The sequence below is a fragment of the Eutrigla gurnardus genome (assembly GCF_963514095.1).
Source record: "Eutrigla gurnardus genome assembly, chromosome: 9".
Lineage (NCBI taxonomy): Eukaryota > Metazoa > Chordata > Actinopteri > Perciformes > Triglidae > Eutrigla > Eutrigla gurnardus.
The window spans coordinates 23,793,442-23,817,986 of NC_139923.1; the positions used below are offsets into that span (position 1 = coordinate 23,793,442).

Consider the following 24,545-nt stretch of genomic DNA (forward strand, 5'->3'; position numbering starts at 1 on the left):
TAGAGCTGTAAAGTTGGGCTAAATACAGCTGTGTGGGAGAGCTGCAGGTGTTACTATTGTCTTAACAATATCACAGTCACTTCGACATCTTTAGAGAGTCGCAAAACTATCAAAGGCTTTCAAATGGCTGCATTTAAAGTCAGCGTCCTTCTTTGATTTATTCGTGGCAACTCAAAGATCCACATAAGAGCGGTTTGATCGCGCACATCAAGCTCTTCTGTACATTTAGCCAGTTTCCATTAAAAAAAGAAGCACTACAATCACCCTACATTTTCAAAAATATTGATGACTATACACTTGTTTCTAAGATCCCTGGCTTGTCCCAAATGCTACACAATCACATTTGATTTCTTTTGTGGGTACAGATCCTGCTGGTAAATGTCACTCTGTGACAGGCACAAAGCCTGGTCACCACAATCGTACCCTGAGGGGCCCCGGTGCTGTCACTTTCTCTCAAGTGTGTAGACTACGCAGTGGTTGATAGCAAACAGAAAGAAGGCTGGGTTTTAGTGGTTTTTATGTCTGTAACGCAGTGGGCTATTTCTGCAACAATAAAAAAAGGCAATTTCCAAAAGGAAAAAAAAATAAACTTCATGGTGAATCATTGGAATACAAACATGATCACAACTGATTTAGTCGGATGACACAGTTTGGCATTTTCAAGTAAAGACCGTATTTCTAAATAGATATGATTTAATAAGTGGTGGATTTTTAATTTGAGATGTGATTTGTAATGACAAAAGAGGAAAGGAATATGTTCTCTCCTGTTTGTGGATGGTGACAAAAATTGACTCAAAGCAAATAGGCTACCACCTCCCACTTTGAATTTAACATCAGTGTCATGGGATCCAATTAAAATGCTAATGTTATCCAATAAACCAGGTGAATGACAGCTCTTACTGTGCTTCGTACCAGCGTTTGTTGATATCATTTCTCAAATATGGCTACTTTGTTTGATCTTTACTCATTCCAATCACCAACCAGCCTATCTGACCATCTCTTATCAGCCATGTGAATACACAAAGTGCTAGGTCAGCTCACCTAAAAGTATACATCCACATACATACATACATACATACATACATACATACATACATACATACATACATGTGTTTTCTGTTCATTTATATGATTTTGTAAGCTACATTCTGCAGTTTTGAAAGAAAAACTGAAAAAAAAAAACACAAAAAAGGTACACACACTCACCACCACCAAGTTTGTCATCTGTCGACTTATTAATACATTTATACAATATGAGAGCCTCTGTCGGTGTACAGATAGAGTCACAGTCTCCTATGAAACATTGGGGTATGAAGCCCTCTTGTGGTCTAAACATAATCTGTGTGATTCTCAAGGCTTTGGGCAAAATTGTCTGCCAGATATATGAATGTATGTGTAAATAATCTGGATAAACACTCACGACATGCAGCAATTAAAGTTATTTGTAATTACATACATCTCTGACCTTCTTACAGTCACATCTCATTTGTATAATTTTGTAGTTTATATATTCAAAACACTTCAGTATCTATGTGTGTGATCTTTCTACTAAGGGCTTTTTGACAGTCAAAGCACAATGAACAGAAAATATATATCACAAAACGCCTTAATATTGAACATACAGAGAAGATAGAAACATCCATCCATCCATTTTCTACCGCTTATCCTGTATTCAGGGTCACGGGGGGGCTGGAGCCGATCCCAGCTGTCATTGGGCGAAGGCAGGGTACACCCTGGACAGGACGCCAGTCTATCACAGGGCCGACATGTAGAGACAAACAACCATTCACACTCACATTCACACCTACGGGCAATTTAGAGTCACCAATGAACCTATCCCCATCCTGCATGTCTTTGGACTGTGGGAGGAAGCCGGAGAACCCGGAGAGAACCCACGCTTACACGGGGAGAACATGCAAACTCCACACAGAAGGAACCCGGGCCGACCCGGGGATCGAACCCGGGACCCTCTTGCTGTGAGGCGACAGTGCTACCCACTACACCACCGTGCAGCCCGAAGATAGAAACATAAACATTGTAAAATAAAGTTGTCTCATTATTTATATTTATTTTCTGTCTAGCTGTTTCATGGGGTGGCTGAAAAGGCTTCGAGATAAGAAACTGATTGTTTACCTTTCATTTGTCCGTTATTTAACAGGCTCCAGGCGTCTCCGTGATTGAGACGCGGTTCTTGAATGCAGCACCATGCCCTCCTTCACCAGCGGTCCAATGAGAATCGAGGATGCTGTAGCGCGTGTGCGTTGCTCGCGCGTGGGGGGTTGAAGCGAAGACGCGTGAGAGAGGCGACCAGCTAGAATTCCGCTCAGCTAGAGGTAAGGCTGCTAAAACAGCTAGTAAACAGAAACGTGTCAACACCAGCATTTCCTACCATGTTAGAATATTAATCAGCAACGTGACGAGTTATCTCACCAATGTCACGCGCCGCCGATTAACTGTCTTTAAGGCACTTTGCTCTGATACGGCTTGCTTTCATTAACCCGCGAGCTAACGATAGCTAGCGGCTATTAGCTTGACAATGCGGCTAGCAGTAGGCTAGTAGCTGTAACGTTAACAGGCAGTTGTATCTACTAAAATGCAAACCACGGTATTGTTTCCAACCAATTATCATATAATATCCTGATTGTTTTGTACGAATGGGAGATACAAGGTTAATGTAAAGTGTTAACCTTCGCATTTGCTCTTAGCCAAAGCATTGTTCGTAGCACGTTGGCTCGTAGCTTCTTGCTAGCTAGCTAGCCCGGTTAGCTGCTGTCAGATTTTTTTTTTGGCACCGCCCATACTCGGTAGTTATTACTATGTGCCTGTTGCTAAGCATATACACGCGTGTGTATTCCTTCGATATTGTTTTGTTGGTGATCCTTTGTGGCTGTCAGACGCAGCGACAGTCATTTTAGGTGATTGTAAATGGAAAGATGCTAACTTTGGTTGTCATAGCCTAGCCCAGCTGCCATTAGCGTGTCAATGCGTCATCGGCCAGCGCTTGCTCAACACGAGTGTTTTCTGTTGATCGGTTGAAGCAACGTTAGCTCAGCCTGGCGTGTCTATCGCTCTGACTAGCTGACACTTGCCCCAGTTTGTATCGCCCTAAAATCATCGGAGAGACTTTTAACAATGGTGGCGATGCTGTAATGAAAACACGTTTCACATAATAGAAGAATGACTAAATGACAGCGCCGGTTACACCCTGTTGTCCGTAGTTACTGAGGCTCTGGCTTTGACTCGCAATGAATACGTGTCTAATGTAATTGGTCTGTTTTTATCAGAGGAAGGAGCTGCCACTTGGTAATGGACGCCAATAAAGGTAAAGACAATCTATTTTAAGTTAACTTACCATACTAATTTAGGAGTTAAATGAAGAAACTGTTGGTTCTGACGAGTTTAACATAAGATGATACTGTATGCAAATAAAGACTCGCCAAACCAAGTGAAAAAATGCAAATTATTGTTATAATCCCCATGCAAATAGTTAAATCAACAACTTTGACGTCTAAATAAAAACACAACTTAACAAGTTACACTATTTGTTTGAGAGCTAATGCATTAGATGGTGTGACATTAAGTGTCTGTTGAGCTGCAAACAAAACATTATGAATGAAATATTGTCACTAAAAAACATATTTGTTTGATGATAATAACCTGCAATTATTTTGTTTTTTCTGTTGTTGTTTTTTGGCAGGTAAAGCGGAACAAGGGATGCAAAATCCAGGTGGGCAGATGGACAAACCTGTCGGCTTCCACTTCTTGGAAAGGTCAGTGCAGTTTTTTTTATACTAGGTTTGTGTTATGTAAGATAGAAAGTAAACATTGAAATATTTTCATGGTATGCTGTTCATGTGCGTCATTTGACAACTTAAGATGGCAATAGTTGTTGTTCTTGTTCTATTTTTAGCTCTTACTTTATTGGCAATGATACGTTGTGGTTTCTTTGTTAACTTCTTTTGACAAATGTACTTATTGTAAGTCGCTTTGGACAAAAGCGTCTGCTAAATGACCTAAATGTAATAGGGAAAAATGGTAATCACTTATCCTTTTCATCCAATATGTTAGACATTGTAACTGTTTCTAAAAGCCTACACAGCAATTATATGGATGAGCATTCATGTGTGTATGTTCCTTGGACCCTTTGATATTATCTACTGCCTGTGCAGTTTTATTGCACAGGTAGATATTGTGGTGAGGTGTACTAATTTGATTGTCAATGTTAAGATTCAGGATCATGACCTTGATATAAAAGTTAATGCATGTTAAAGAGTTGTTAAAGGGTTTTTGTGTGAACTTATTGTATTGCATGCCCCAAGAACAAATGAAAGCTAAATCTCGTATAAAAACGTACCCAATCAAGGTTCAATGCATGAAACTATTCTGCTGCCATGTATATCATCCGGCAAAACTTTTCACCCTTGTCAAACAAAACATGTTTTATAGATGATGGACTATTATCTTCATTTGATAATATGAAAATATCGTTGATAAAATATACAGTATCGTATTGCCACACCCAAACACACACAAAATCATCTGTCGATCTCATAAAACCATCTTGAGATCCTTTGGTGGTTGCCAACCCCCTCAGTTGAGGACTCAACGGTTTAAAAGATTAAAGTGTATAAGAATTGGATCAGGTCGCCCTTATACTTCTAAAACAAAGATTATGTTTTTCTTTTACTGTAAATTATTTGAATCCACACCAATTCTCGTGTTCCCCTTTCTTATAGCGCGCTTCCCAAAGTAGTGAAGAGGCGAGTGCATGCCTTGAAAAGGCTACAGGTGCAGTGTGCCAACATAGAGGCTAAATTCTACGAGGAGGTCCATGAGCTCGAGAGGAAGTATGCTGCCCTCTATCAGCCACTGTTTGACAAGGTACACTAACAACATTTATTTTTGTAACAGAAGTTTTAATTAACTTGACTGTAACGCCACATGTACAGAATGTTCTTTGATCGTCAAAAGCTAGGTCTTATTTTGTTTCTCAATTGCTCCATGCACTAATGGGTGGTTAAATGTGTCTCTCTGGTCTGATCTGAGGTCAGTGAGGGTCCATCCTTGGTGCTAAATTGAAAACTGCTACAACGAGTAGTCATCTGTTCTTTTGTCAGTCGTGGCTATTTCCAGAGCTAGTGACAAGAACTCAGCCATTCTTGGTTGCACTGTAGACTGACAGCTGTAATCCTGCTGCACCTGTCTCTGCTGTGTGTATATGTATGTATGTAAATATATGTGTGTGTGTGTGTGTGTATATATTTCTTTAAAATATATATATATATTAATTAGATAAATATAATTTAAAGGTGTGTGTGTGTGTTTGCCTGTCATTGTGGGTCATTCTAGCTCAAATGGTGTTGATTTCACTGTGCAAGCTGAAAATAATTCAACCTTGTTGGATATTCCCATATCCATCTCTAACGTCATCAACTTTGTTGTAATGAATGCTTGCCACAGAGACGAGATTTTGTAACGGGAACGGTGGAACCCACAGACGAAGAGTGTGAGTGGCACAGTGACAGGGAGGAAGAGGAGGAGCTAGCTGTAAGTACAGTTTTAAATTTGTTTTCCTTTGCCAAATACTACGTCTGTTTTGTTTTTTTGCGGCAAAGTGAAAGGGAATTGTTTTTTTCTCACAACCACAGTCTGCTGAAATTGTCCAACATGAAACAGGATTTTGGGAAATAACGGTTTTGTTGCTGTAATCATGGCTGTATCTGAATCCTTTGTTTACACAACGTCTGTGTATTGTAAAATATTCTCTTCTCTCAGGGTTTCCAAAGATCCGTAAAAGGCTTTCAAAGACATTGAATTTATCAATCTAAAAGCAAGGCGTTAATTGGTATTAAATTGTCTTATCAATCGTTCAAAAGTCTGTAAAATGAAATATGTGCGCAACTTGTCAGTAAAGTGTTCTCTGTGTTGTTTTCTATTACAATGACTCTGAGACGGCATTCTTGGAAACTACATAAAGAGTTTTAAGATATAAGATAAGCTTTATTAGTCCCTAAAGTGGAAATGTGCGGTGTTTACCATGTGGTGTTTTGCTCTTATGTTTGCCTTAAATTTAATTCCAAGTGACATGAACAGTCTTAAATCTCATTTGCCTTAAGTTGTAAGAACTCTGGAAAGCTTAACACACTAAATTGTTTAGGTTTTTGTGAACAGTGAATGGATTTTGATGAGTGCTTCACCATTGCCTGTAGGAGGAGGTAAAGGAAAAAGCTGCTATTGAGGATACAAAGAAAGAGGAAGCCACGCCAGAGGAAGACCCAAAAGGCATTCCTGAGTTCTGGCTCACCATATTCAAGAGTGTGGACATGCTCAGCGACATGCTACAGGTACATTTAAAGGATTGATGCGCATTACAGCCCTTTTCTCAACAGTGTTGTTTATCTCTGATGCGATTGTCTTCATCTACCACCAGGAACATGATGAGCCCATCCTAAAGCACCTGAAAGATATTCAAGTAAAGTTTTCAGAGCCAGGACAGCCAATGGTCAGTATCATCATGTTTTGATAATGAATTTGCATCATCCCAAATTAATCAAATGAATATAATTCAAATTCATTATGTGTCTTGGTCTTTGTCACAGAGTTTCACATTAGAGTTCCACTTCGAGTCCAATGGTTACTTCAACAATGCAGTCCTCACTAAAGTCTACAGGATGAAGTCGGAGCCTGATGCCTCCGAGCCTTTCTCATTCGAAGGGCCAGAGATCATTGACTGTGAAGGGTAAGCCAAAGAGCACAGGAACATGTTGGTGCTTGTTTTGACATATATGATGTTGAGGTTTAAGGAAAAATAGAGATTGTGTGGTTTGTAAAACATTTCTGTTCACTCTTTCTATATTAGTCTGACATTACATCCCACATAGCAGCCTCCTCTTGGCACTTCTTCCAACTTCTACCTTCCTTTTTATTTGCCTCTTTGCTTTCTGCCGCCTCTCACCGTTTTGCACATCTTCTCTCTCTAGCTGTCAAATAGACTGGCACAAGGGGAAGGACGTGACCGTGAAAACTATTAAGAAGAAGCAGAAGCATAAAGGCCGTGGCACCGTCCGCACTGTTACCAAACAGGTTCCCAATGACTCTTTCTTCAACTTCTTTAACCCTGTCAAAGGTGAGAACATACACAACATGGAGTGCATTTTCTCTGGGGGTCTAAATGTAATTTTCAAACCAATAATTCCTAATTATTTTCAACAACGTAGTGGTGTACACACATACACAAATTAATCACTGAAAGCTCACACAAAAAGACCTACTTGACAGTTAACAAGTCTGTTGATCTGCAGACGGTGTGGCAACACATTGGCATGCGTGGTCATGAGGTTTTACCAACCGACACTGCAATGAACCGAGTTGAACAGCAGGTGGCGACAGATTGTTTCAGATTGTGCTCTGCTGTGTGTAGGAACAGTCAGATTATCTGGTGTTGGACTATGTACGTGTGTGTAAGAAGTTTTTGTGCCGCTAAACGGTCAGTTAATGATTGACATAAATTACATTTTGAGGTAAATTTATGAGAGCACTAGTAAAACATTTTACAAATAATTGATGTGAAGTTTTAAAAATAAATCTGTCAGTGTGAGGTTTATATCTAGCACACGAGTAAACATCTCAAAGAGAATGAATGAATGAGTGAACTCAGTCATTAATGCATATATCAACAGAGAGGAATACCAAGTTTAGGATTTAAAAAAAGTGCCGTTTACATTTTAGAATAATTCTGCCTGATGTCAGTTTTATTTAAATGATTAAATCAACCGTTAAAGTCATCGGGAACCTTATTGGTGTGAATGCGCTCATCTAATGGGAGGGAGGCCATTCTAGAAGAAGCATGAACACTACGTGAATAATACAGTGACAGATCCCGTAAGTCACACATCTTGAAATGAGTCATTCTCTCACAAAGGATCAATGAGTTGGGCAGAATACACCTTTTTACTTAATTATGGTTCGTCTTTCCAGTCTAGTCGGCTTACCTGTCAGACATGCCTGGACTTATTCTGACTTGGAGAAGTTGACCTGATCACTCATTGGCTGAGTAAATGTTATGTCTTGCCGGTTATGCCATGGCCCCTGTATATGACGTGTGGATATAAATAGCTACGCGCGTTCAGGTGTGCATTTCTGGTTGGGATTTTCGTTAAAGAGAAACTGTCATCGTGTCACAAAGAGTGCATGTGACTTGAGAGCTGTGCAGTGCACGGATGTTTTAGCATATATAAAGTGATTTGAGCATTTTAAATGTATGCTGATGTTCCTATAGTAGAGGACCCCAGTGTTAGACTATGTGGTGAAGTTTCCTTACCGTATTGTTGAAAGAGGAGGAAGGATGGGATGATGTCATCTTTAGTCAGTTTATTGCCAGGGCGGAGGAGCACAGCTGTTTGCCAACGGCTTGTCACTTACTGTGGGTGATGTGACCCTGCTTTGTGATGTCATTGATAATGAGTGTGTTTTTTTTCCCTTAAATGGGCTTCAAGATTCTTGTTGAATCACAGCATTCAATACAGAAGCTTTGGAATTAGCTATTATAAAACAAATGTAACATCTGTCTGTGACTGTTGGCTTAACTGATCATTTTAAAATTAATGTAGTACATTCATACATTAAGTTGCCCACTTTTTTTAATCTTTAATTGCCGTTATATTCGTTGTAAAGCAGCGTTTTGATGTGTTGCTTAAATTGTATGTCCTTTCCCTTACAGCTTCACCAGATGGAGAAATGGTGAGTCAAATGTAGCTTGTGCTTCATAAAATCACCACTTTGATTTGTATTCATTCTTCCACATTACCATCGAGCTATAGCGTCGGTAGCTGGGTTAAACTGGTCTTGTGTTGACGTTTTATAGGATGAGGACTCCGAGTTCACCCTAGCCACAGACTTTGAGATCGGTCATTTCTTCCGTGAGAGAATAGTTCCCAGAGCTGTGCTGTATTTCACTGGAGAGGCCCTGGAAGACGACGAGAGCGTGAGTGTTTTTCCTATTAACACACTGATTCACTTGAACAAGAAAAGATGGATATCTGCAGACTGAAAACATTCCTTGAAGGACATATAAGCCAAATTTGTCATTATTACTGTTTTACCACATGTGTTTTCACTCTCTTTTTTTATGCAGTTTGAGGAGGAGGAGCTGGAGGAAGGAGATGAAGAGGTCAGTAATACTTTTTAACTTTCACTCACAAACACTGAATTTTATATACCCGACAGCTGGGCATCACTGTTCACACGGGACTTGGGTCTGCAACTGTACCAACATACACATTAATGCCAAAACATATAATCTATGTTGTTAACCCAGTGTTCCTTAATATCCATTGTATTATAATCATCTTGTCTTCGTTTGTAAGGAACAAGATGAGGAGGGTGACGATGATGATGATGACGAGGGAGACTTTGACACCAAGGTCAGTATAAATTCTGAATACATGAATACTTTTAATAGTTTTGCTTCTGAGCTGTGCCTTTAACTCAACCACCTGGGAGACCACAGTTTGTGTCAGAGAAGTCTTCTTAAAAATGAGTGATTATTTCCATAACATCACATTCAAGGCATTGATTTATATTGACTTCACTCTGAAGTGTATCGAGATATAACTCTGTTGGCTTTCATGTGATTTACTGCCAAATTTGAATTATTCTGCATGGGAGCAAAATATTGGAAGCTCTGTATCGCTGACTATTTCACCCTCTCTATAACGATTCAATTATTTTTATGGTCGTTCAAAGTCAAGAAATGATCTCACAATCACTGTCATAGATGTGGAAATTAACAGCTAGGTGTATCATTACCACAGCAGTAATTATCTCTGGACTGGCTTTCATCTTTAGGATATCTTCAAGTGATTTGATCTCAAACGCCTGCATATAAAAAAAGAGCAAATGTACAATTTAGGACTGCTAATAGATTAAAATTGACTTTAAATAACAGTTGGTAAGGAAATTCGTCAATTCGTTTATGTTCTGTGTTATGATGACACGCACTGTGGCAACGTAGCTCACGTGATGGACAGGAAATGACGCCGTCTCTGTAGTAAACATTTGTAAAGTGGCGCAGACACAGACTTCACAGTAGAGTGGAGAAAAGTGCTGAAGAAGCCAATGTAACATCACAGTTAACTTATAAACAAACCTTACGGATAGAAATACCTGTTTTCTCCCTGTTTTTATGTGGCTCAATAAATAACTTGATAAAGCTATTTATATTGACGGCTGAAAGTACAGAGTTTTAGTCTCTGTTTCAGTGGAGGCCATGACGATGACAATGTGAGCCTTCTTGAAAGTTATTTTAGTTTCCACCTCCAGCTCAGACGTGCCATACATCCTGCATACGGCAGATGTTTTAAGAGGTGTTCTTCCTGCCCTTACTCTCAGACCATCGGCTCCACATGATTATGTAATGACGGTCGGTGAAAGAGCCGTTTCTTGTGTGGTTTACGTGCTCCCATTATGAGCTATTCCAGTCCGATAGTGAGTGAGCGCCTTACGTGGCCTGTAAGCAGTTTTCTCGGGGGTGACCAACAATGCTGCTTTGTCTGTGAACTAATTTCTTGTAGGAGCTTGTTGTGTTGCGTTTTCCTCGTGGTCCCCGCTGTCTGCTCATTCAGGAATTCAGTGTGCTCATTCGCCAAATCCAATGTTTCACTGTGCTTACTATGACATTTTCTGAATGTGACGATTAAACTTGTGCATATTGTTGTCTCTCCCTTCCCTGGATTCCCCTCTATTACAGGCATAATCAATCATTCTCATCCCCATGCAATTTCTAGGTAAGGGAGAAATAAGGATGGCATCCCACATTATACACCATCTAGTCCATTAGCTCTGATCTCTTATTCTGGCTGCCTGTCTCCTTCACAGTATCCTTGATTCTTCCACTAGTCCGAGGCGTTTAAGACCCTCGACTCATATCTTTGCTAGATTCGGCTTCTATTCTCCCTCTCCTGTCTTGGCTCTTCACATCCATTTGTTTTTCCTCCTGAAATCCCATCCCAGGTTTCTTACATTGTACCTTCACACCAGGTGCTTTCATTCTCTAGCGTCTGCTTTCTTATTAGCCTCTTCTACTGGTTAGTTGAATGCCCAGCGGCCTCGCTTGCTCTCCATCGTCTTGTTTTCTAACCTGCTTTCTCTCTCTCTGTGTGTGTGCTCCCCACAGAAAGAACAGCCCCAGCCTGCCGAATGCAAACAGCAGTAACCGTCGTGATCAGCGGAGGTGGCGACCTGCGGTCCGTCAAATCAGTTCTTAGCCAATCAGCAAGTCTCTAGCAGGCCTCGCCCTTTTATGAACTCATCTGAACGCAATAGAACGCAAAGCAAACTGGGTTTTTACTATGTGCATGACTTCTTTTTCTTTTGTCTTGCGCCCATCTCCCCTCTTTTTATTTGGCTTCATACCAACTCAAAGCGGAAGTGACTTGACTCTTAATTAAACCACCACGGCATCACATAGGGACAGTCTTCTTCTTTGGTATGGTAGTAGGAGTAAGTATTACTACTGCCAACGACCTCAGAACATCATCATATGGAAAAAGATAGGAAAAACGGATAGATCCAAACTTTAGTTTTCATGGAAATAAATCAGTTACTCAGGGTTTTTTAATGCCAACAAGAGAAGTGCTAGTTCACCAGGAAACTGTTGAACAAGTCTGACTTAATCTTTCACTGGGGTTGCTGAAGTGTTTTTCTTTTGTTATGGTGTTTTTTAAGAGACATACAATGTATCATTTTCAATTTAATTTACTTTTTTTAAATGTTCATTGTCATGTCATTGGACTATTTATTCTGGTGTCATGCAACTGTATGAAGTGGTGCATTTCAGGAACTCTTTAACTCCCGGCCGCAGCCATAGGCTCTTTCTCATTGGCTCAAACCTCACTTGGGCTTTAGCATGTCAACACAAAGTGAATACTGCCAAGTCAGTTTTTTTTTTTAATTGTTAACAATTTCAGTAATTAAAATAACATTAATACCGCTCACTTTCTGCCCAGGTGTTATTGGGCTCAACAAGCATTTAAACGGAGTACTTGAGTGGACATGTGACCCTAATTAACATCATGTGACAGGCTTTTGGATGTACCTCAAAACTGTCATGTTGAACTCATCCCTGAAATGCTCTTTTGAGCTTGTGTCGACAAGAATAATGAGAACAATTTAATAAAAGAAGACATTTCTCTTCACACGGCCCAGCTCAAGCATTAGATCCAGTCTGGTGAATGTTTCCAAAATATTAACACGTCAGCAGACAGTGGCTCACCCACAACCTCCTTCGTTCATTATCACTTCTGGTCTATATCTAGTTCTTAACAAATGTCATTAATAGTCGGTGAATGGACAGGGTGCCAGATGTTTGGATTAAATGTAAATTCTGTTGCCAATAAGCCAAAATGAAAGACAAAACGCTGTCCTCTTTTATTCAGTTGTTTGCCAATTGTCATTAACACCGTGTACTCTAATTCAGCGTTTAAAATTGTTAAAGAATATATAAATATTTCTGTTATTGTCTAATGATTCAGTAGAATGTAGTGAGCAAATGGAAGAGGTTGCCAATGTATTTTATATACTGCACTTGGATTTTGGCCATTTGGTTGGACACCTTTTACCGCCGGTGACTGGTCGGCGACGGCAGTCGCAGCAAAAATATCATCCGCCCCTTCTCTCTTTGTAAAAAGAACGATTGTAGATCTCGTTGGACAGATCTCTCCGAGCCACGGTTGACTTCGTTAAATCTACCACATTGGACCGTGCGCTGGCAATGGCCTTAACTGGTTCTTATTCACAATTTGTTACTTGCGCAATATTTCTTTTCAATTTGTACAGAGTTAGTTAAAATATTCTATTAAAGTTGTGCAACATGGACATCTTTTTGGTTTTCTGTGCCCTTTGTTTGTGTGTGTGATGATTTTGCAGTGTTCCCCAAACTTCTTGAAACCCCTTGTCAATGATCTAAACTGATGACAGCCGGTATTTTGACATTGTACAACACCAAGTTCTTGATACTGAAGCAGCTAATTGGAATTCAGCCATCATTAAAAAGGCCCATTGAGCTCTTGAGTCTTACTGGTCAGCTCGGGTAGTTTCCCCCAGGTGAGTGCACACGCTGGTGACAGCACAATGTGACTTGGCACTGAATAGCCACACACATTGACTTCACTATTAGGCGTCAGCTGATGATTTGCAAATGATTAGCAGGAGCTTAGAGCCAAATGTGCGGCGTCAACATGATGTGCTCGGGACGCAGGCACTGACCCTCAACAGCATGGTAGTGATGCAGCGTGGTGGTTTCCAGGCTGGAGGAATTCACTTACAGTCTGCCCAACATCAGGCAAGCCATCCAGAATGTCTGGAATTCTGCCTGGCAGATAGAGGAAGCGTGTCATGCTCCTCTGAGGGACCCTTGTAATGCATTGTGGGAGATAATGGCTGAGTGCTCTGAAGTTTTCTGGAGGAGGATGGCGACACGGTGTCCTAGCAACCAGAGTTTTCTGCTAAGCGCTGAAAGACTTCATATCCCGTCACCTTCTCCAGAAACACTTAGCCACTGTGTGTGTTTAGCTTCAAACCTCGTGGGAATGAAGGCGACAACGTGTCAGTCTGACAAAACAGGAGTTCATGATGAGGTCTTGGCCACTGTCAACACATTTTATTTATTATTTTATAATAAAACAGGGTTTTAGAGGGAATAAATGACCAGCAGTGACTTTATCCTTCAGTCTTCCGCAGCAAACAAACCACAAAATGAAATCGCTTGTCTCTTTCTGTAATTTTGGGGATTTTGCCCTACAGATTTGTGAACAAGACACTATTCATACTGAGGCTGCTGCGTGGGGGTTTGAGGACCGCCGCACTGTAACAAGGACTCTAATTGTGTCTGACGACTGATTTCTGTGCTTATTGTAACACAGCCCGGAAAATAGAGCTGCAAAATAGTTTGCTGTTAAACTTGAAACCCTAATTTATCCGTTAACCAAATTTGCTATGTATACTTTTAAGATCCCAACATAACTTTAGAGGCCAGTAAATTAATTATGCAGTAATACACAAGAAATATAGGAAACCAAAAAAGATGCATTCATTTTGTTACAATTAAAAAAAAATAATGCTATTGAAAATCAATGTGGCTTTCTGCCTCCTGAAGCTACATTAGGGTTGGTCCACATAGGAGTTTCAAATAAACACAAGGTTTTCAACCAGGGAAGTACTTTTATGATCCTTTTTTTTTGCCTCAAAATGACCAAGTAAGTTGCATTTTGTTGTTTTGTTTCAATTCCACGGTCATTTGAAGCCACATCACGATACGGTTTACTAAACCAGACCAAGTGCTTTTGTTGCCTTAAAAAATTAAGCCGATTTCTAGAATTGTTTTTGATTCAATTTATGTTAACATGTTAAAAACTGGGTGAAAATAGGTTTGAAACGAGATTGAATGCTGCATATAATATGTACAATATGGGAACATCATTTTGAAGGTGGAAAAAAGAGAAACTACAGTGAGGCTTTATCTTCTGCTCTCTCGTTGACATCCTCGGCACACCACTCCTCAGACGTTTGATGTTTTGTCAAGTGTGTGTGTACACGGATGGATGGACAGAGAGGCTGTATCAACAACTCATAGAGAAGACGGCAGTTTAGTGGACTCAAAGGGAGATGATCTCTGAGCTTTGCACATGACCAGAGCAGCAGAACAAAGGAACGTATTCACGCTGCAGGGATTATCCCTAAATGATGCCTCCTGCCATCATCTCATCCTCATCCAGAAGACGTGCTAGGGTGCAGCCTTCCTCCCAGCTGCAGCTGCACCCACTGTCCCACGCTTGCCCCCCAAGGTGCTTCTGACAGACGTGAGCGCCCGCGAGTGTCTGTGAACGAGCTCGTCTGTGTGGGGTCCTTTGTGTCGATCTGCTCCCGGTCGGAAGTGGTGTGAGCCAGATTGAGTTGGGAGAGAGGAGGGGAATAGAGAGGTGCTTTATGCTAAACGCCGGCGTGGCGTTCAATACTGAATGAGTCGAACTAAAGAGCCCATTACAGCTTAGATCTGATAACTTGTATCTGGTGGCATTGACACAAGAGTTCACACTAATCTTCCAGATTAAGCTGATACATGAAGTACAAATCTGAAGGTATCGTCTCCTCCATGGATAGCAACGTCCGTCTATCCGTCCACCGCTGTGGTCCAGGTTAGAATACTCAACAACTAATGGATACATTTTGACAGACATTGTTCCCAGAGATTAATTCCCCATGACTTCGGCGTTTCTCTTAATGTTTCTTCTAGCATCACAATGAGTTTGACATTTGTGATTTTGGATGAAATACCTCAACAATATAATGGGTGTCCATGAAATTTGTTACAGACATCGTTGTTCCCCCACAGGGTAAATTAAAATCACCTTGGTGAGCCCTAACGGCCCTTTTAGATCCGTCAATGGGTTAAAATGTGACATTCAAGCCACAGCTTGTGTCATAGTTGGATTTGCTATAGTAGATGACCTAAAATGTCCTTTTTGAGTCAACGATTCCTTCAAACCAAAAGCAATAAGTAAATGAAGGCCAAAGTTGAGGCCAATGTCTCAAATCAAAGGTCAGCGAATGAATGAGCAATAAACATGCAACGGGGAGAGGCCAGCTGTTACATCCTGGCAGCACCTGCCGTGCATAAACAAAACCTGCCACACACTGCAGTGCTCATGGGAAACTGTGATCAGGAAGGGCAACGTCCTTGGGGAGAGCGGTGCACAATGTCCCTCCAGGGGCGAGACCAAATAAGGATGTGACAAACACTTCAGCGTGGGTTTCCGAATATCTCTTCCGTCGTCTCGAGACTAAACTTTCAAATCCCTCCAATCGCCTCCGTCTACACGTTGTATGTGGGCGTCAGGTGATGGAAATATTGAGGGGTTTCGACAGCTGTTGGCCGAAGCACAATGCGCATATTCTTTTTTATTTATTTTTTGACTCATTTCACGCTGGAGCTGTCTTCCTGACTGGCATGTCGAGTGTATGACAATATGGAGAAAATGTGTAACGAGATCAGGGTGTGGACTCAAACCTGACCTACGTTTCACTTAAACTACATTTTGAGGGAACATTAGAAGGAGCTGTGGTAGAAATTCAAAATTCAAAAGTGAAATAATCATCTGAGAGTTCTCCACAATCATTGCGTTACATTAAAGTGACTTGTCAACCCGGCACACTTTGTTCCTTTAAGGTCGATCCTTGTGTGCTTAGCATGAATGACTATAAACAATGGCCAATATAACACTGCTAATCGTATTTGTTTTGTTGCACTCACCGGTTAACTTTCGGCCTGGTATGTGTGGGAAAGCAAGCTTCACACCCATTCGCCACATAGCGACAGGGCAGCACACCTCAGTCTGGATTTCTGAATGGACCGGTGAATGAATAGGGAACTAGGTGTGGCGTATTTAACCTGAATCACGCTGCTCGACTTCTGACCGCAGATAAGACTGTCAGTCAGATCTTAACCACATTACCGGTGTGTTACATAATAATGGAATCAGAGCCAAGGCTGCTTGACATGCATGTAAACTGTGGCTGTAAATTTGGCTCCCCTTCTAACATTGCTTCACAAAAGATTTTTGGGTCATTCAAGGTAATCATTCAATCAATCTGATGACTTGACCTGCAGTCAAAGTCAGACTTGTCGAAACGCTGCTGCATAAATAATCAAACGTTGAGAAGAATTTCCAAACTAATTCATCATCTTCCCGCGGTCCCTCCCAGATTCACGGTTATCTGACAAGGAGGCATTGTCTCAGCGTTCTACCTCAAGTGCACCAACTCTGCCAACGAGGTGGATTAACCGTCGTTACAGCAAACCTTTCGGTTGCGAAATTTTGGACAGCGCAGGCTTTAAAGGAGGTTAAACCATCAAGCCCAAAAGTCCAGTCCATGGCCCAGATCCCAACGCGGATTAGCTCCGGTTCAATGGAAAGACTCTAGCTTTATCACATAAGCCTCAGTGAAGCTACGCAGACAGCAAAGTGAACGCGACATTCCTGGCAGGGAGAGGAATCGCAGACCTGCATACCTGCCATTCTTTTGCAGTCATATTGGCAAGCGTGAGGTGCCGGACTCTGAGAAGACTCGCTCGATCACTCTCTCACCAGAGTCTCCTCAGGTGACTCGTACTGTACGCCATCTGACAAGGAAGATCCATTATCGCATACCGCATCGTTCGCACGCCTTTTTGATGAAATATGTCTTAATGATAGTGGGACAGAACAATTAAATGTGTTCAATGTACAATGGCATTCATGACATTGTTTTTTTTCTTGCTGAACAGCATTCTGGGAATACTGCCAAAATAATAAGGCCACTGAAGGAATGTAACTAAATTAATTTCCTGTATGTACAATGTCATGTACTAAAGCTTCTCTGTTTGAAGTTCAGAGCATCGTTATAGCAGCTAACATCTATTTGCATTGTCAAGACGTATTGGAGTAATGTCTATACATGAGCAGAGAAGGAAGTCGCTTTCCCTCTGTGTGTGTTGTTAATAAGCCTCGAGGAAGAGCTTGATCTCATAGACTTTTTCCCACAGACTTACATTGGAGGAGAGACGTCTGTAACTCACTGGATACGTTTCAAGTAAAACAACTTGCCAGTACGGACACTTTCATAGCACGTGTTTAAACAATCAGGCTTTAAAAGTTGTAAATGTTTATGTGAATGGGCTGAGAGTGAGGCTGGCGGGGCTAAAGGGAACCCAAGTACGCTTGCTCTATGGATGTGGAAGATATTTCTATACTCAGAATTCAAACTGCTTTTGCTTCACTTAACACATCTACGATTGGAATCTGATGCATGCCTTTTGGTGTAGGTGAACATCGTTAGCTGTTAGCATCGTTAGCTGTAAGCTGCCGGCTCAGCCGTCACCATGTTGGTAATCGTATTGCTCTCACTTTCGCGTTTTGCATCTTTGATGAGACTTATTGTTCTTTTTATTCCATCACATGACTTTTAGTTTTGCAGGTTACTATTTGATATAATATGATGCATTAAATACATCAAACTACACACAAGTGAATTTAACCAGCTATAAGATTTAAAGGCTACATTAATGCAACAATAATAATCCTCCTCCTCCTGAGAATATAATAGCCTACTCAGCTGTCACTCTACTTTTGATTGTAAAATTTAAAAGCAGGACGTCTTGTTGTAATTGAGTATTTTTTTTACTTATATTGCTACTTTAAGTTAAGTGAAAGGATGCAATCACTAAATAAGTGGCCGTAATTGTGTATTTGAGCCCCTTTGCCTTAACTGCCCAGTTCCTAATAAGACAGCATGTCTGTTTTCGTTGTTCTCCAACGGTTCCTCCTGCAGCATTGTGTTTGACTGTGTGCTGCCCTCATCAGCCATTTGTTCTTTTTCCCACGCTGCTGAATGCCAGCGTGGCCACAGACACACACACACAGGGCTTATCAGAACAATGCTTCAAATAGCTCCGGAGTCTCATCACAAGGGCATGTCACCAAAGAGTAGAAGAGGATGTGTGCGTGTGTGTGTGTGTGTGTGTGTGTGTGTGTGTGTGTGTGTGTGTGTGTGTGTGTGTGTGAGAGAGAGAGAGAGAGAGGCCGCCCCAAGTCATAAACGTGTCACAGTATGCAGCTGTTACCTGCGAGCTCTGCTGTACTTGTCAGCGGCTCATCACAGGCAGCTCATCCATACCGCTCTCCATTGTTAGGCTGACTATGTATAGGTCGCTGTCTGAGGGAAGCTCCATGATGAACATAAACATAATGTGCATGCACACAAACATCCATAATCTATTCATACACACGTGCAGAAGTAAGAAAAATTTAGGTTTTCCAGGTGAGGAAAACCTAAATGTTTTCTGGAGTCATATTTATGTGTAGAACTAATAGCAGTATAATCAATAAACGTTGAGCATATTCACCTGTTTTTTTTTGTTTTTTTTTACAAGCCTCCAAAATCCAACACATATTTTTTTTTTATTAAATGGATAGCATATTTAAGCTGCAACCTCAAAGTTCTACATTTAGTTCAGTTTTAATGCACCTAAAAATGCATTTATTCAAATGAAAGTCTTTGATGTTATTACTTTAATTCTAAACACGCGCTATCCTCTAAAGTGAGGTTATGCAAACGTTTGTGCACAGAATATCAGTCGATTACAGCGTGTTCTCTAACTGCTGGGTGTGACAGTTAATAGTCCACACCTTTATTTACCGTCTATTGCTGCTGTCCTGCCAGGTGTCTCTTTCATCACATATTTCAAACCTTTATTACACCAATTTAATGTAATCAATAATCTTCTATTAACAATGGATGGCATAATTACTTTAATGTGAAAGCGTCGCCTTGATCAATCCACAGAAAAACGTCACCTGACTTTGCAGTTTCTCTGAGTTTCTTTTAAGTCATTATTTTGGTGTTCAGGTTGTGGTTTTTAGATTTACTGTAAGCTCTGGCCCGAGGGGAAAAACACCTAAAATAGCATACTGAAAATAAATCAGGAATAACTCCTCAACCATATGCACGTCTGGTCTCCTTTGAAAACTAACAAGCTAAGGAATATTAATCTATTGTAATTAAACATGTTTATTACCATTCCAGAGTCATCCTTGCCAAGGATATAATCAAATTTCAGTGACAGTTTCATGCAAAACGATGTAAGTGAATTATCTTCTACTACTCTTTACTACAACTGTAGCTGTACATTTAATGAAAATACACAATTTATGATACAGTTTATAAAGATATATGTTTATCGTCTCCATGTTTTACTTCAAAACATAACATAAAACATTGAAATAGTAACAAACACAATGATCAATACTCATCTATGACTGAAGCTCCATGCTCTTCTACAGGCGTTAAAAAATCAGTAAAAATTTATTTAAATTGACCAGTAATCAATAATAAATCAAATCTATTCATGTATTAATATAAATCGATTATTCTCGAACTTATTTTCAGCCAAAACAGTTGAATCCCAGCAGGGTCCAAGGAGTTAACTTCTTTAGTATTTTTGTTGTACTGTGACTCACAGTAAACACTCAGCAGCTTCGTGCCCCAACACGACCCAAACTCCGGGCCTTTCTGGTCCTTCCACCTGCTGTCTTGTCACACCCATGTGCCCACGGCTGCAAAAGTCCATCACGCTCAAGTAAACAAGCCTAAAAGAACAACAGGCGTGTAGTTGTTATGTTCCCCCTGTGTGCTCATTAACCCTCATTTTATCTGTTCATTTTGTAATGAAAACCCTCCTCGGTTGTTGGAGATGACACCTTATCGCCTCCCTCTCTCTCCCTGTGAGTCTCTGGGGGTTTTGTTTTGTCTGTAAGGAGACAGTGAGAACCGGAAGGTGCTGATTTGAACCCCGAGGTTGTCACAACACACCTCCCATGATCTGTGACACAGTGACAAGCCAGAAAAACAAGGAAAAGTGTGACACACTGGCGTTGTGAGCTTCTTAAAGGGATATGATGTTGGCCAGTTGGTCAACTGAGTGATTATGGATCATATGGCTCTACTTTATCCCTTCTTGCTTCGTCAGATTTAGTTTAGTTGTCTGATTTCTACTCTATTCAGAAAGACGTACTAACATTAATATCCCTGCAGCGCATCATGAATTATTCTCTAAACCTCTTCACAGGGAAAATAAATTCTAAGCTGATGATATAGACACAACAGTCATCCACATGTGCTCACACACTGTCTACACACACACCTGGTCCTCCTTCGGCAAGCAAACTCCTCCAAAGAAAGGCGCTCCACCACACACTGAGTCACTGCCTGGGCATGTCTGCGAGTCTCCACCGCAAATAATAAAAAAAAAACCTATATATGCACACATCACACACACAGACTGCCAGGCAACACAGAGAGAAAAATAAATGGGGAGGGGGGGCAGAGAGGCGGCAGCACACCTTCACTCAACAGAAGCTGACATGCCGTTTGACTCAGTAAACAGATGTGGTTTCCTTTTCTTTGACATCGGAGGATTAGAGTGTCCGCCACATCCCGCTCCATCACTCATGTTGCAGAGCAGACCGCTCGCTGTTTAATGTGATTCACCTCGGGTTACACCTTTACTACGCCACCGTGGTGTGGTTCTGTCTCACTCATGGGGTCACTAGGTGGTGTAATACCTTCAGGGTCATCCAGATATCTGCCGAATTACTGGACAACTCTTGAGAAGTGGTGTGTGTGTGTGTGTTTGTGTGTTGAGGAGAGTGAGATTCCCCCGTTGACACTTCACTTCCTGAGGGGAAACTGGAGGGGGGGATGTTTCCAAAATGTCTGAGAGAGACTGATAGTGAGGTAGAGAGGGGAGCCAGGAGTGGGTGTAGCCTGTCTGGTGGATCTGGACTGGACTCTGGGGTCGGTGTTGTGTGATGACTTGATGACATCTGCCTTGTTCACCTCCTCCTGCTGATTCACACAGGCCAGGTAGGACTCCTCCTTCATCAATACTCTAAACAAGATATTTTGGGGATGAGCCTTCTCGGCTCCCGACAGACTCGGAGATACACGTCTAAAGTCTGCTGCTGTCAGTCTGACACCAACATGAAGCAGGACTCAGCCGGTCATGTGACTAACCGGCTGAGTCCTGAGTGACAGGGTGATTTATGCAGCGATGTCAAAGGGTTTACGACGTGTCACCTCAGGTTGCATCAAAATCACATAACTCAAGTCTTAACAACAGCTGACCCGTTTCCTTTTTTAATACACTGTAAAACACGGGATTCTCTCTCAATGTTGATATAAAATGTATTAATTTAAAGCAACGACAGTTTCCAGTGTTACTTCAGACCAGAGTTTACCTGGATTGAAATCTTTTCACTTGAAATGATAAGTTGACTCATTAAATGTATATTGCATATTAGCAGCCTTCATTCCAAATCCAATAGGATGTTCGTCTCTTCTCATAAGAACCATTGTTTTTTTTATCATCATAATAATAATAATGAAAAAGGTGAATCACATTACAGTTTATTATCCAGTTAATTAATTAAAATCCGAGGGTACTTTTGTGCCTAAAATGGGTTAATTTAACACGTTTTTCAAGGCAGCAGGAAAATGTTGAACCAGCTAAAAATGTTTCAGTGCAAGCAAGATAGAAAACATGAAACTTTCGTCCTTTTTTTGCTCGTTAACTGCAAATGAAACTGCATTAATACCTGCTTTCTACGACATGTATCTGATTCTGCTGACACACAGCATGAAGGATCCTCTGCTCACTGAATGGAAACGTGCAGCTCGTGGTCTGTTGCTGTGTTTTCATCAACCACAGACAGGAAGAAGTCAAGTTTAGTCTAGTCTGAGTTTGGTTTAGTTTAGTCTGAAGTGCTTATTTAAGATACTCTCTAGAGAGCAGGGTGGCACAGTGGAGGCATAACGGGACGGAAAGTCTGGATCATAAACGTTTAACAGGGAGTCTGAAATGAACGCTGATATCAAAGGTTTCCTGGGTCAGACTCGTCTTTACGCATGCGCTCAGCTCACCCGCTGCACATCTGGAAATGAACCGTCGAGACTGAATCACTGACTGCAGAGTGGGCAAATATTTGGTCTAATCTCCGCAGTAGGATGTGGATTAGTAATTAACATATTGGCGGTGTAATGAGGTCCACGTTAGGACTTCCTTTGCCCCCCCTCCTCCTCCCGCCTGCGCCGCAGCTTCCGCCCACACACACAGCCTTGAATTACTCCACTGGCAACTGTTGATGCATTCCCAAGTCATCTGACGTCAAGTGGGAAGGGCCCGGGGCCAGCGTGGAGTATAAAGGTCCTCCGCCACCTCGGTTCATTCACAACGCCACTCTGGATTACCGCCGCCCGCGCAGAGAAGCGCCTTCCTCCGCGCACCACACAGCAGTGTGAAGCAGTCACGGTCCCACACACACCCACCCCGGCTCAAACGATGAAAATGTCCGCGGCGGAGCTCAGCCAGGTCCTCAAGGAGGGAGAGCTGGAGAAGAGGAGCGACAACCTGCTCCAGTTCTGGAAGAGGAAGACGTGCGTCCTGACCACGGACAGCCTCAACATCTACGCCGACACGCAGAAGCGCACCAAGGGCAAGGAGCTCAAGCTGCAGTCCATCAGGAAGGTGGACTGCGTGGAGCGCACCGGCAAGTTCGTCTACTTCACCATCGTCACCACTGACAATAAGGAGATCGATTTCCGGTGCTCCGGCGAGGAGAACTGCTGGAACGCGGTGATCACAATGGCCCTCATTGATTTCCAGAACCGAAAGGCCATCCAGGACTTTAAAACGCGGCAGGACAACGAGAGCGGCTCGCCCGGACAGCAGGAGAGGCGCATGGCGAGGGCGCCCTGAGCCGCGCGGCGGGATCCGGCAGTTAACCACTCCTAATATGGTGAGGGGCAAACGCGACGTCCGGCTGACATCACACATATGTGAGAATAAGAATCATGTAGCAGTGGGGACCGTCTTGAAACTAATGTTTTTTGTCTTATTCTTATTCTAGTGTCAAAGTGGACCATACAGAAATAATACGCGGACCAAAAGGAAGACGAGGTCATCCGGTCCACAGATGAAGGATTGTTCGGGACAGAGCTCTCGGAGAGAGAGAGAGACAGAAAGAGAGAGAGACAACTGATCTAAACCGACAGAGATTTTCCAGAAGCTCCACACGCAGGGCTGAACTCTTGAAGTGTCAAAACTATTTCAAGTTTGCTCTCCCTTTTTTGGAGGAATGACTCCTTAAAACCATGATGTTAATTTATTCGTTTCCAGGTTGTTACTGGCCTTGTTTTTAAATTATTTGACTGTTCCAACGTGTGTTGTGTATTTATTTGAATAAAAATATTCATGAATTTTTTTGACATATTTGCTCTCCTCTCCCATTTTTTTTCCCTTTCGTGCCTCAACTTAGAAAAAGGGGTTCTACTTGGTGTGTTTGTTAGTATCTTATTACAGCATCACAGAGGGAGTAACAGTATCCTTGGGGACACTTTTCCCCAGCAGTATTTCTGAGGAAATGCCAGACATGCAACAGTAAAAAAGGGAGTGGAGGACAGGAAAGTCCCTTTCCTCTCTGCTGTCAGGTGGAATGTGACGCTTTATTGTCCCGTGGAGAGTTTCAGGCTTTAGTCATCACTGATAAACGGATTTAGTCAGCAGCACGGGACACTTAAAAAGACTCAGCGTGGCCTTTGTACACACCTTTAACTGCTTCCGAGGGCGTGGGAGGCTTATCGCCACCGTTGGAATAGAAATGCTGAAGTTACATTTAAGAACAAATCGTTTAACGAGGATCATATCGGTGCTGTTTCCAACAAAAGCTTGAGCTTGGTTCCTCCTCCGACGCCTCCTTATCAAGCGGCTCTGCTCTTTACGAGGCTGAGAACACACGTTACCGCCCTGTCGTCATGACATGAAGGTTGTTTAATGGGACAACAGGTACACACCTATTTAATTACTGCTATAAACCCAGTCACCATCCCGGTCATATTCCCAACAGCCTTCAAAGGCCGACAAAAGAGAGATAATGAAATACAGGTTATGAGGTTTA

The 24,545-nt window shown here is 41.7% G+C and overlaps 2 protein-coding genes across 3 annotated transcripts; both read left to right on the plus strand.

Annotated features, from left to right (window-relative positions):
- Positions 1–2,259: 2,259 nt before the first annotated feature.
- Positions 2,260–12,873, plus strand: nap1l4a (nucleosome assembly protein 1-like 4a). Of its 2 annotated transcripts, XM_084017454.1 has the most exons (15): positions 2,261–2,333; positions 3,285–3,322; positions 3,698–3,770; positions 4,737–4,881; positions 5,461–5,547; positions 6,210–6,344; positions 6,431–6,502; positions 6,600–6,739; positions 6,981–7,126; positions 8,720–8,739; positions 8,864–8,983; positions 9,134–9,169; positions 9,366–9,422; positions 10,748–10,784; positions 11,174–12,873. In XM_084017454.1, the coding sequence occupies exons 2-14, from the start codon at positions 3,307–3,309 to the stop codon at positions 10,751–10,753; spliced, it is 1,053 nt and encodes a 350-aa protein (XP_083873580.1). In that variant the 5' UTR covers positions 2,261–2,333; positions 3,285–3,306; the 3' UTR covers positions 10,754–10,784; positions 11,174–12,873. The 2 variants fall into 2 exon arrangements, with proteins under 2 accessions (XP_083873579.1, XP_083873580.1); XM_084017453.1 differs by lacking the exon at positions 10,748–10,784 and having other exon boundaries at positions 2,260–2,333.
- A 9,939-nt stretch (positions 12,874–22,812) lies between these two features.
- Positions 22,813–23,860, plus strand: phlda2 (pleckstrin homology-like domain, family A, member 2). The gene is made up of 2 exons (XM_084017647.1): positions 22,813–23,387; positions 23,499–23,860. Exon 1 carries the CDS (start codon positions 22,931–22,933, stop codon positions 23,345–23,347), a length of 417 nt encoding a protein of 138 aa, XP_083873773.1. The 5' UTR covers positions 22,813–22,930; the 3' UTR covers positions 23,348–23,387; positions 23,499–23,860.
- Positions 23,861–24,545: the final 685 nt, after the last annotated feature.

Excerpts from the sequence above, each read along its gene's own strand:
- nap1l4a (XM_084017453.1), top strand. Across the intron at positions 7,127-8,719 it reads CTTCTTTAACCCTGTCAAAG|CTTCACCAGATGGAGAAATG; the intron begins GTGAGAACATAC and ends TTTCCCTTACAG. Across the intron at positions 9,423-11,173 it reads AGGGAGACTTTGACACCAAG|AAAGAACAGCCCCAGCCTGC; the intron begins GTCAGTATAAAT and ends TGCTCCCCACAG.
- phlda2 (XM_084017647.1), top strand. The coding sequence starts at position 22,931 with ATGAAAATGTCCGCGGCGGAGCTCAGCCAGGTCCTCAAGGAGGGAGAG.